Consider the following 12589-nt stretch of genomic DNA (forward strand, 5'->3'; position numbering starts at 1 on the left):
ATAAAAGACTCCACAAACCAACACTGAAGAAACTTCCTCTCACACGCACTCTTCTCCCTCCCAGAAAAGGGACTGCCTGGGTTTGTGTTCGTTTGTGCAACCTGCTACTTTGACAAAGTTTTTAACTCCGCGTCTTTGTGGGACGTCTTAACTTGATAAGACTTCCCGGAAGACTGGGAGCCTCCGCGGCATTCCAGCCACAGACCTTCCTCCGGGGCACTCAGGACACGTCAGAGCCCCCTGCCCAACTCTTGAGAGCAGCGACCCGCGGGTTTAAGTCTTTGCCCGCGACGGCTCTGGGGGCTTCTTAAGAAAGGTCGAGCGGGCGCGGCAACCGCCCTGGAGCAGGAGGTGGAGACGCGAGGGGTGGCACCCGGCTGTGCTCCCGGGCTCCGGGAGCGTCTCCAAGGAAAGATAAACGCCTTTATCCGCCCCACAGCCTCCCTCCGAAGAGGGAGGCACCCGCACACACACACTGAGCCACCACAAGGCCCAGTTCACCCTGGATTCAACCCCAAAATTTCTCGGAACGTACTAGGTTCTGACCAAGTCTGCGCGCGTGGGGAATCCCCTTGTCTCTAGCCTAGAGACACAGATCTTTTCAACCAGACACCTAATGGGGAATTTTCTCACCACCCGGGACCTCTCGTTGGGGCTGGGAGGTTGTCATCTGAAGTCGTAGGAGGGGGATCTCCCCTAAAACGCCGCTGTAGCCCCAAATGTTTCAGGTGCATGTGGGTGATTCAGGCGACCGACGGCTCACCTGTAGGATCTTGTCCAGGCCTTCCTGGCTCAGGCACGGAAACTCTTTCAGTAGATGCAGTTTCTGTGTATAGTAGTTTTTCTTGGCCTCCTTCCAGTGAGGCTCCTCCAGCACTTCGAAGATCGCCGCCCCGATGGCCAGGTAGAAAATGATGGCCGAGGTGAGCAGGGGACCCCGGTCCACCATGGCTCTTCAGTGGCCACCTCCTGGTGAAAGCGTCCCCTAGTTACAGCGGTCCACCAGTCCAGCAGCCCTGACACAGCTGTTTGAATTTGGAGCTCCGCATGCGCAGTGCCCGGTACCCCCCGCGCGCCGCTCCCGGGACAGTTGCTAGACCAAGTTGGCTCCGTGAGCGCAGTGAACTGCGTGGATCACGCTCACGCAGGCCAGGGTGAGCGTACACCAAAAGGGGTCTGGGGCCACCCACAATCTCTCGATTCTGAGCGACAGGGTGAAACTCAGAACCCACACCGGTAGACACGTGTGCTGCCCTGTGCGCGCGACAGTATGGTGAGCGCGCCTCCGCACCGCTCTTTAAGCAGTGATCAGCCCGCCCGCGCCAGACCCTGAAGTGGGTGTGGCCCAGCTCAGAACCCGCCCTTCTCCCCGCCCAGAGAACGCCTGAAGTCCCTGCCCCAGGCACCGAGCTCTCCACGCTCCAGGCGCCTGTGTCCAGGACAAGGCTGAGTGGTTCGCCCAGACCTCCACGACCCGTATTGTCGCAGAATTTACGGTCTACAGGAGTCCAGTTGTGTGTTAGCAATTGATATAATTAGCTAAAACGGCCGTGCACCTTACTGCCGAGGTCAGAAATACATTGCTAGTGTTACTCTCATGTACAGATGTTTCTTCCCAGAGATCTTAGGTTCCTCACCTATTCCTGGGGCTTACACACTTACCTACCAGTCTAGAGTAAAGGGAACCTATTTAAATTAGGATTACCGGAAACTAATCTCAACTACAGACAGGCGAAGAACCCAACCAGATGGTCTGTATTCTCTCAGCATTTGAGAAAGGCAGCAGGCAACCACACCCACATTGCTAGCGCCTTACTCCCAAGTCTACTTAAAATTACAACACCACTCCGCCCCCCCCCCCGCGCCCCACCTCCCTACCACAGCTGAAATACCAACTCTCGGAGAGTCTAGAAATGTCTTCTGCTCAGTGATGCGTCTATCCACAAACCAACAGGTAACAACTAGTAATAAACACTCAGTCAGATGTAGTGATGGCGTGCACCTTTAGTCCCAACTAGAGGCAGGCGAATCTCTGTGCACTTGAGGCCAACTTTGTCTACACAGCCAGTTCCAGGCCAGCCAGAACTACATAGTGAAACCTTAGCTCAAATATAAACAAGTCCAATCGTGGCGGTTCTCACCTTTAATCCCAGCATTCAGGAGGCAAACTCAAGCATATTTCTACGAGTTCTTGGCCAGCCTGGTCTACAAAGAGAGGTCCAGGCCAGCCAGGGCTACCGAGTAAACCCTTGTCTTAGAAATAATAAACACTTGATAATAAGTACAATGAAGGTGTGAGAATATATATCAAAAAATCTGGGCTATTTCTCACTTTGCTTGCTTTACTGGACAGATTTCATGTTTGGGTTTGTTGTTAGATCCACTTCCCAGTAAAGAAATAGAAGCCCTAGCAGAATAGTTTGTGCAGTCCCCAAAAGGGCAAATCAGAGGTTGGAGGTACTGGAACCACAGACTGTCTCACCTCAGACCTCTGTGGAGGCAGGTGCAGCAGAGGCCAACCTCCCTAGCTCTGTCCTCTTCTTTTTGTGGAGACAGATGATTAATCTTCACAGGCAAGAGTTGCAAGGAGTTTGTATGTGGATCCCCAAGACTTGCTGGAGCTGAAGGACTAAGGATGTATCTACATTACTGATCAATCGTTGATTTTTTTTGTTTTTTTCTGTTTTGTTTTGTTAAGACAGAGTCTCAGTAAGTAGCTCTTGCTGTCCTGGAACTCACCATGTAGACCAAGCTAGACTCAAACTCACAAAGATCCACCTGCCTCTACTTCCCAAATGCTGGGATTAAAAATGTTGCCACCATGCCTGGCATGAGGTCCTGGCATAGATCTTGTTTGTAGATCTTGTTTGTAGATTCAGAGAATGTCCTGAGGGAGAAGCCTAAACAGGAAATAGAGAAAACCCTGGCTTCCAGGGCAGGAGACATGACTTAGCAGTTAGAGACTTACTGCTACTACAGATGACCCAGGCAAATAAATTGCAGTTCACAACAGCCTGTAACTCCAGTTCCAGGGGGGCCCATGGTTCTCCTCTGACCTCGGTGGTTTCACACACACACACACACACACACACACACACACACACACACATTGGATAAATAAATTAAATAAATAAACAAAAAAGAAAACCCAGGCTTCATAATTTTGCATCCCAGAGACCTACACTGCCTGTCTGTTCCCTTGGAACTTGGCTAACCCTGGACCTGGCCTTGGGGTGACTTCTCCAGAGGACCCCTTCCTATCTATCCTAAGCAGGTTTTTCTTCTCTACCTTTTCTAACACCTAACCCTCCAACATCCCTCCTGTAGTCTGAACCCCAGTCTCACGGCCTCACTCTCCAGACCTCAACTGGCCATGGAGACCAGATGTCTGTCCCAGGTGTGCCCAGACCTCTCCTTTGTGATAAAGTCAGGAGCTGCGTGGGATATGAATGCTTCAACCAGTTTATGGTAAGCACAGGTGGAAAGGTCACCTGACCCTCCAGAAAATTATCTACCATTTCTGTCTGCCCTGGCAGCTGTTCTCTCCTCCTGGGAAGGAAAGAAGGGGCCTCTCTTATTTCCACTTCACTGCCTTACAAAAACACTGCCGCATACACTGGGTCGAACTGATCTTCATTCAAAGTTCCCTCCCTCCCTCCCTCCCTCCCTCCCTCCCTCCCTCCCTCCCTCCCTCCCTCCCTCTCAGAGGGCACATACATGCATGAGGTCAGATGTCAGCCTCTTTAGGTACTTTCTAGATTTTTTTAATATTGCTTATTTTTATTTATATGTCAATGTGAGCCTTTATGAATTTATATGCACCATGCGGATGCAGGATCCCACAGCGGCCAGAAAGTGCACTGGATCCCCTGGAACAAGCAAGCCTAAGCCCCCATATAAGTGCTGGGAACTGAACTTGGGTCCTCTGCAAGAGCAGCATGCACTCTCAACCTTTGAACCATCACTCCAGCCCCAGATTCACTTTTTGAGACAGTCTCTTTCACTGACCTGAAGCTGGCTGATTAGGTTAGACTGACTGGCCTAGGAGCCTCCTGGAGATCACCCTCTCTTACTTGCCAGCACTGGGATCCAGCACACTGCCACCCTCTGCTTCTCCTTCAGATGCAGGTCCCAGGTGTTGACACCAGGGCCTCGTGCTTATGCAGCAAATACCTCTCCAACTAAAAGCTGTTTCTCCAGCTCCATTATTCAAAAATGTTTTCATTTTTAGTTTCTCTTTCCTTCTTCTCTGAGCCTCCATCTCCTGTTACATTTTTCTTTCTGGCCTTCCCTGTGTCCAGGATGTTGTCTGTCCATCTTCCTCTGTGGTTCCAGCCCTCACCTTTCTGTATCTCCCCACACTCCTTTTCTTAGCTTTCTCTTCTCTTGCCTCTTGCTCTCTAGTTTGTCTCTTTCCCACTTGAATATATTTCTTCGCTCTTTTTCTTCTCCCTGGTCTCATATTTATATCATGCTTTCCCCAGGATACCAGGAGCATGGACACTGCTAACACGAGCTGTATCTCTTCTCTAAACAGTAGGGCACCCAGTGTAATGGTCTGTCATGTCCCTTTAAGAGACAAATTCCCCCACTCCCCTCCACCCCCATTCCCCACCCCCACTCCCATCCATTGCCAAGGCAGGCAAATCTTCCTTCCTGCTTGCAGCTCAAGCCTCTTCCTTCCCATCTCTCCCCCTCAGTTTCTCTCTCTCTCTCTCTCTCTCTCTCTCTCTCTCCCTCCCATAACCCATTAAATAAATATCCAACCTCATTCTACATGGCGTGCCTATCTGTCTCAGTCTCTTACCTACCATGAGGTTCATGCCTATGACCTGCTGGCCCTCATGGCCTGCAGGCCACTCGGGGGCTCCCTTCCTGGGACCCAGCTGCCTTCATAGCCTGCTATGGTCTCAGGACCCGCTGCCCACCGCTGCCACTTGGGGACAGCACAGAGTTTTTATTTAAACCATAACATTGGTGCTTGGTGACTCGGTTAGGCTCTCCATGTTCCCTGTAGCCCACAAATGGGCCAGCTGAGGACACATGGAACCCTGGGCTCAGGAGCCAGGTTTCTTTACAACAGCTCTGCGTTCTATCTGCCTGAACACCGACCTCTACACACACCAGCAGCTTTGGTGGTGAGTTCTCCCCTTCCAGCCCCCAATAACAGCCTTCATGGCTATGGTTGAGCCCTTCACTGACATTCATCTCTGTTTGCCTTCCGTAGCTAAAAGCGACGACCTGGGGTCAGTCCTCCCATGCTAGCACTTCACAATTGTGCTGGGGGCCCAGGGTCCTCAGATTTTTCTTTTCTTTTCTTTCGGAACACTTGTCAGGGGTCCCTGCTGTGAGAGACTGCTCAGAGGAGCCTCTAGGCCTCTGTGGCCCCAACTGGAGCCAGTCAGGCTTCAACATCCAGCCTGTAGACAAGAGACATCTTTCTATAGGCTTTGGGTGTCACTGCCATTTTCACACCCCACCTATAGAAGGGAGACGCCCCTATAAGCCTGTGGTGTCGCTGTTTTCACAGGTTTTCATGTTTTCAATTATGATATAAACCCTCACTCCACTGGTGTCCCGCCAGCTCTTCTTTTCTTCAAACTGTCCCTGGCACCGCTACTGCTGCCAACAAGATTGGTGGGATCCTTGAGGTGGCTGTTTTCAATTCCAGCCTTTTGCTCCCCACTGCGGCTTATGGCATGGCGGCTCAGTGACAGGGCAGATCATGCCTCTAGGTCTCTCTTCCATACAACATATGACCACTGCCATTTTGACTGAGGTCAGGTGACCTTACCACCATCTTAACTGAGGTCAGGTGACTTCACTGCTGTCTTAACTGAGAGTCAAGTCAGGTGACCATGACCCACCATCTTTACTAAGGTTTCCTGGTGTTGACTCTGTTACATGTCTGTTTTACACAGTGGCATGCCTTTGGTAGGGCTCACCAAGAGTATCCACTTTGCCCAATTCCTGTTCACTGTGTTCATACATGTAACTTAAATACACCTGTATTCACTGTTAAATGTTATAATTGTCTGTTCATTGTATCTCATTCCAGACTACAAAGCAATAAGTCACATGTCTTAAATTGGTATGTACTTTTAAGTCTCTTACATAAAATACTATATGTTTAATCCAACCCTGCTTTACCTGTTAAGTTGAGAGCCAGTACGGTCAAGCTCAGACTCAGCTCTCCAGGCAGATTCTATACTATAGTTGTAACTCATCTATATCTGGCAAACAGCCTTCATCTACTCAGAGATCTGGGGAATATGGCATTTAAATGCTTAATTATTAAAAACGTTTTTATAATAAAAAGACAAGTTGGCTCCTAGCAGCAGCACTCAATTTCCTCCAAAGAAGAAAGAAGAAAAATGGGCACAAAACAACATCCATCTGCAATTTGCTTCAACTGCCAAGCACTGACCACTGGAAAAACTGCCTTTTATCTAAACTGAAGATCTCCAGACATGGACAGAATCACTGGAATCAACAGCCTAGCTCCTCAGGTGAAGATAGGCTTGTCTTCCTACAGATTTCTAGCCCACAGTATCTTCTGGAGCCTGACAGGCCCTGCACAAAACAGGAAAAGAAAAATACAACCCTCAGCAACCATGGAAGACCATGAGGAGTAGCTCTAGGTGCCAACCAAGTAAGTTCTCTGCCATTTTTTAATCAATAACTCAATTAAAATTTTATCCTTCTCAAAGATCTCCGATGCAGTTTGACAGCTGAGAGGTTTTGCTAGTTTAAAAGAATAGCCTCGCCAAACAAATTTCAACAAAATACAAGTACAAGTTATTAAGATGAGTACTTGCAAGTTATAAAGGTGTGATTGCAAAAGGAGAGAGCCACTTGTTGATTCCCAGCCACATAGACCCGAAATAATCACACAGAAATTGTATTAAGTATAACACTGCTTGGCCCATGAGCTCTAGCTTCTTATTGGCTAACTCTTACATATTAATTTATTAAAACTGCCAGCAGGGGTATAGTCTCTAAGCCAAGATGTGCCTTGAGAAGAGTAATGAGGGAAGGGTTTTTAAAGGAAAAAACCACAAGAAGACTTTGAGTATCTGCATAAAGAGGTTACAAAAGCCAAAATCAGTAGTTAGTCATGTCCTAACAAGCAGATGGTCATGGCTGTATATTCTGGGTGATTGTCAAGAAATCAAAGTTATAGGAAACTCATCTTTTAGGAACTTGAATCAGGGAGAGAAGGAAGGAAGAAAAGAAGGAAGGAAAGAAGGAAGGAAGGAAGGAAGGAAGGAAGGAAGGAAGGAAGGAAGGAGAAAATTATTGGCCGATCTCTCAAATGAACATGGAAGCAAAAGTTCTCAATAAAGTACTTGCAAACTGACTCAAAAACACATCAAAAAGATCTACTGCAGTCAACCAGGCTTTATCAGGGAGCTACAGAGACAGGTTAATGAATGTAAATCAGTAAATGTAAATCATCACATAAACAGGTTCAAAGGCAGGAACTGCAATGATTCTCTCATTCGATGCAGAAGAGGCCTTTGACAAAATCTAATACCCCTTCATGATAAAGTCCTGAGGAATCTAGGCAAAAGGGGAGAGTTATATCAACATAAAGAAGGCAATATGCAACAAGCCCACATAAACCAGCATCAAGACAAGGATGCCCACTTTCTGCGTTCCTGTTCAATACCCACAAGACTTCAAGGCCAGGAATAATAGACATTACAAATTTGCTGTAAGACATTGGAAGTTTCAAGAATCAGTCAGGCATAGAGGAGAACAATGTGGCTAAGGGGCAGTGATTAAATGAAGTAAGCATTGTCTTGGCAGGGTTTCAGCTGCTCTGAGTGGCAAAGCTACATACCCTTTGCTCTGAGAGCCAGTCAACTACTACAGTCCAAAGGAGAGCCAAGCACCAGTCCGGAAGGATTAGTGTTTGAAGACTTCACGTAGGTCTCCACCATCATTTGAAAGGGCCCTACTACCACTCTTTTTCATGTGTTCATTTATGTGGTGTGCATGTCTACATATAAGCACCTTCATACATGTGTGGGTACACAGTGTGCATGTGTGTGTGGAGGTCAAGGCCCAACATTGGCTGTCTTCCTCATTCACTCTTCACTTTGTTTATTGAGGCAAGGTCTCTTGAACCCAGAACTTGTCAAGTGTCAAGTCCAGCTAGCCAGCTTGTCCTAAGAATCCCATCTCTGCCCTGCAAGAGCTGTGATTACAGGTTGACTACTATGCTCACTGGTTTTTACAGTAGCTCTAGGGATTTGAACCCTCATCCTCAACCTTATCCACTGACCCATCTCCCAGTCCCTCAACGTCCTTTCCTTAAACAGAAAATAGCAGAATTTCACCTACAATTTCCACTAACAGGAAAAAGCTGCTCAGTCCCAAGACCACCCCACTCCAGTATGACTAATTCAGAAGTACCTGAAGCTGTTTCTGTACCATCACAGGGCATGGCTGGAGCCCCCAACCCAAAGCCTCTGTCCCCAAGGGCCACTGATTCTGAATCCCACCCATTTGAAAGTAATTTCTTTGAAATGTTGCCTTCCCCCTAAGACCTCTTTTCAAACCCAGACAAGGATGTAACAATAAGACATGGTAAATTGTATGTCTGTGCTCTGTTTTCATGAGTACTTCGTGAATCTACGGCCACTGCTCCTGGGAGGGCAGTGTACCTGTGAGCCTGCACGTTAGAATTTGACACCATTTCTGAAGTCCACAAGATTTCTATTCTCTTCTCCCACTCTGAGCCCTTGCAAGTTTGGTTCTAACTGGAAGGTTCTATAGAGACCTTTGGCAGGGAAGACGGTGGAATATACTCCTGCAGATGGAAGAAACAAGAAAGGAAGAAAAGGGTGAGTACGGGGGCAAATTCAAATGAGCACAATTTGTCTGTTCCTATCATAAGATATTTGATTTATTTAGGTTTCTTTTAGTTTTTACTTGTGTGTATGTTTGTGTATACATGCCACATGAGTGTGGGTGCCCTTGGAGGACAGAAGAGGACACCAGATCCCTTGGAGCGAGAGTTGTCTGGGCGCTGGAACCAAACTCCAGCCCTCAAGAGGATTCTTAACTACTGAACTACCTCTCCAGTTCCAATAAGATGCCTTTAAAAGGTTCACTAGAGCTATATATTTAATAAATATGACACAAGATGAGACAGACAAAACATTGATTCCTTATTAATACTGTCTCATTTAATAGAGAAAAGGACACCATGAGGGACTGCTAGCCTCTTTTACAGATAAGGAAACTGAGGTTCAGAAAGAGGAAACAGCTTGCTCAAGGTATTTGTGGTGAGCACAAAGCCCTTGGCTCTTCTCTGCCATGGGTTGTCCACGGTCTCTACTGTCCTTCCCTGTGGCCTCTCTACTCCCTGGAAGCCTCCTGTTTCCTGCAACACACCGGCCCCGCTGCTCCTCCTTTCAGTATCAGGTGAGGAGGCAACTCTGGGGAACATCTTCCTTGGCTCCCTGCCCTGTTGAAAGCAGTTTTTTCTGTAACGTGAACCATCTCTTTTAAAGATGGCCTGTCCCCGCTGGTCCCTGGGTCTCTTTGGCAGTAGCCATCAGTGAGAATAGATGTGCTGAGGACAAGAAGGCACTCCATAAGGACAACCGTTCTGTGGTAGCAACTGTTTATGGTGCATTGTATATTTCAATTTTTAAAATTTATTTTGCATGTATGAGACACACACATGCCACGGTGTAAGTGTGGCGGTCAGAGAAATACCTTTTTATTTTTATTTTTAATTTTTGTTGAAATAGGCTGACTTCAAACTCACAAAAATCCACTTGCCTCTGCCTCTGCAGTGCTGGTATTAAAGTCTACACCACCACACCCAGCCGAGGACAACTTTTCAGAATAACTTTTCACACTGCCCCCTATTTGAGGCCAGTTTCCTCTTGTCTCCTTTAGAAATCAGAAATAAAGTATGTAAGAAAATGTTTTGCCAGTGCCAGTCATTTAACATTGTGTTCTGCATGTACTAAACAAATGCTTTACCAACTGAAGCGTACTTAAACTCTGAAAAAAAAATGTTTTGAGACAGGGTTTCCTGTATCCCACGCTGGCCTCACTATGTAGCTGGGGATAACCTTGAACTTCCAATTCGGCAGCCTCCACTTGAGTTCTGGGATTACAGGCGTTCACCAGAGGCACACTGGTTTATGCAGTGTTGGAAATCAAGCCCAGTGCTTCCTGCACACAGGGCAAGCTCTCTACCAACTGAGCTACATCCCTATGTCCAGCCTGGAAACTTGTGATAGCTGAACTTGTAACTTAACATAACTGGTGGCCTTTCTAACACTGGTGTCTTTTTATTTCATGTCTTTAAAACCATGATACCCGGGAGAAATCTGTAGTTTCACCAAGACTGCCAGATGGGGAGCACATAGGAAAACTAATTTTATTTTTTTTTCAAGTGTTAATTCTATTTTATTAGCCAACTGGAAAACTAGACAATTCTCCAGTCCAGGGAGACATTAACTTAATCCTCTTCCTCATCATCACCAGCTCCAGCACCACCCTGGCCCTTCTTGGCATTCTTCCTCTTCACTCGGCCTGGTCGGCCACCACCATAAGAAGACCGGAGGGAGAAATCAATGTGCTTTTGGGAGTCCAGACGAACAATGAAGGACGGGATATTCACCACCTGCTTGCGCACCCTGATGTGACGCACACCGGCATGGTGAATAGATTTAGCCAAACCTAGCTTGAAGACCTGGGTTTGCAGCCGCCTCTCCAAGAAATCCTCAATCTTCAGGCCCAGGATGTAATCCAGCTTCATTTTTTCTTCATCCAGCACCCCAATGCGAACAAGTCGCCTCAGCAGAGCATTGCCTTCGGAAAGACGCCGTGGGTCCTTTTCCTCCAGCGTTAGCAGCTCTCGGGCGGCCTTGCGGATCCTGGCCAGGGTAAATTTGACTCTCCACACCTCACGCTTATTCCGGAGCCAATATTCTCCGATGAGCTTCCGTTCCTGGTTCCTGAGACGCAACTTCTCGAAGGGTCTCCTTGGGGTCACATAGGTCTTAGACAAACCCAACTTCTGGCAACCGGCATGTTGGCGTCTCTAGACCTGCCGCGCCTAGGAGCTCACGACCGCGACAAAAAGGAAAACTAATTTTAAAAATTCTGCTTGGAAGAGTTAAACAGGCAAGTGTTCTGATCACTGCAGCTTCCAGCCAGCGAAGGTCCTTTAGAATGGGTGACAACAGTCAGGAGCAAAATGCAGAAACCCAGAAGGAAGGCATGGGACAAGGGTCACTCAGAGGCTGCTGGGAAGATTGTGGTTTTTTCTGCTTTGGGGCCTTCTTGTTTTCGCTTTGTAGTTTTGTGCTGTGGTGCAGAACCAACTGCCTTCTGGAGTTTAGTGGCAATGGCCATGTGCCTCTGCCCCTCTGCAGAACCCTCTGCTCATACCTGGGTCTCTCCCTCAGTTTGCCTCCCCTGCCCTGCGTGTTCCTGGCTACAACCAGCACCCAGCAAGCCTCACTGAGTTCCATATTCAAAGCCCAAGGCAGCCTCTTCTGGCCTAGTGCAGCCTCTCCCCAGATCCCGGAGACAATTGGCCACTTGTCTACCAGCGGGGCAAAGGCCTGAGAACGGGTTGAGATGAAGGTGGGGAAGGGAGGAGGATGAAGAGGTGCCAAGAGGAAAGAGGAATTGATATTTCTGGAATTTCTGCCTCCTTTGCCAACATCCATGAAGAAACCGGGCAATAAACAGAACTTGGTATGCATAGGACTTTAGCCCCAGAGTCCCGGGACGCGTGAAACCCTCTGAGCAGAAGTGGCTTTCTTTGCAAGAGCTTACAAGAGAAGCTTGCTACTACAGGAGAAATGATCAGTGTTGGGAACCTCAGACCCTCAGACCTTAAATTTTCTATGACCCCCTTGCCTGCTGGAGTAAACAACTTGTTTTCCTGTGCTTTCAGCTTTCTGGTGGGCTTGCAGCTAAAAAATCCCGGGAGCTAGAGCATGGCCATTAGTCAAGGAGAGCCCTATGTAAGCTGCCCTGGAACATAATAAAATTGGCATTCTTGTTTCAAGAGTGACCCATGTCTCTCTGTGTTTTTTAATCCCCAGACCCTTGCCCGATTGTGGTTCCAGGTGGTGCAGGCACCACAGATCAGCCTTGAGGTTCACAACAAAGGACCTGGGGACACCAAGGCCACTTATGAGACCAGCGACCAGCAAGTTCTCCACAGACGAGCAGGGAGACCAGTGTCTCTCAAGTCCCCTTGAGCTTTAACCTCCCTTCTTCTCCTAGGGCCAGAAGGCCTTGCAGCCTGATGCCCCTGGGGTGACAGTCAGTGGTTGCTGGAAGAGAGACAAGTAGACTTCACTTATTCCCAAGAGAAATATCCAACACCACTCTGAAAGAAACTTGCTAAAACTGGAACTTGAATCTGATCAAATCTCTAAATCCAACAATGGATGGAGATATAGGGAGTGAGTCACTGTACCCCAGGGATCTCAACACAAACGCAGGTTAAGCAACCTGGTTTTGGTTCTTCCTCCTTCTCCTTCCCTCCCTCCCTCCCTCCCCCCCTCCTCCCACCCTTCCTTCCTCCTTTTTTTCCTCT

At 47.9% G+C, this 12589-nt stretch overlaps 2 protein-coding genes across 3 annotated transcripts in view; both read right to left on the reverse strand.

Moving 5' to 3' along the window:
• The window catches only part of Kcnk5 (potassium two pore domain channel subfamily K member 5), a 42341-nt gene extending 41063 nt beyond the window's left edge, over positions 1-1278 (reverse strand). For both annotated transcript variants that reach the window (XM_038309860.1, XM_038309859.1), the window contains exon 1: positions 764-1278. In XM_038309860.1, coding sequence (XP_038165788.1) covers positions 764-949 — 186 coding nt within the window. In that variant the 5' untranslated portion in view covers positions 950-1278. The remainder of the gene's footprint in view (positions 1-763) is intronic.
• A 9145-nt stretch (positions 1279-10423) lies between these two features.
• LOC119800396 (40S ribosomal protein S9-like) lies at positions 10424-11064 on the reverse strand. The gene is given in 2 exon segments (XM_038310558.1): positions 10424-11037; positions 11040-11064. Coding segments are annotated over 2 exon segments (573 nt in total). The 3' UTR covers positions 10424-10489.
• Positions 11065-12589: the final 1525 nt, after the last annotated feature.

This window comes from Arvicola amphibius, chromosome 13 (assembly GCF_903992535.2).
Source record: "Arvicola amphibius chromosome 13, mArvAmp1.2, whole genome shotgun sequence".
NCBI lineage: Eukaryota > Metazoa > Chordata > Mammalia > Rodentia > Cricetidae > Arvicola > Arvicola amphibius.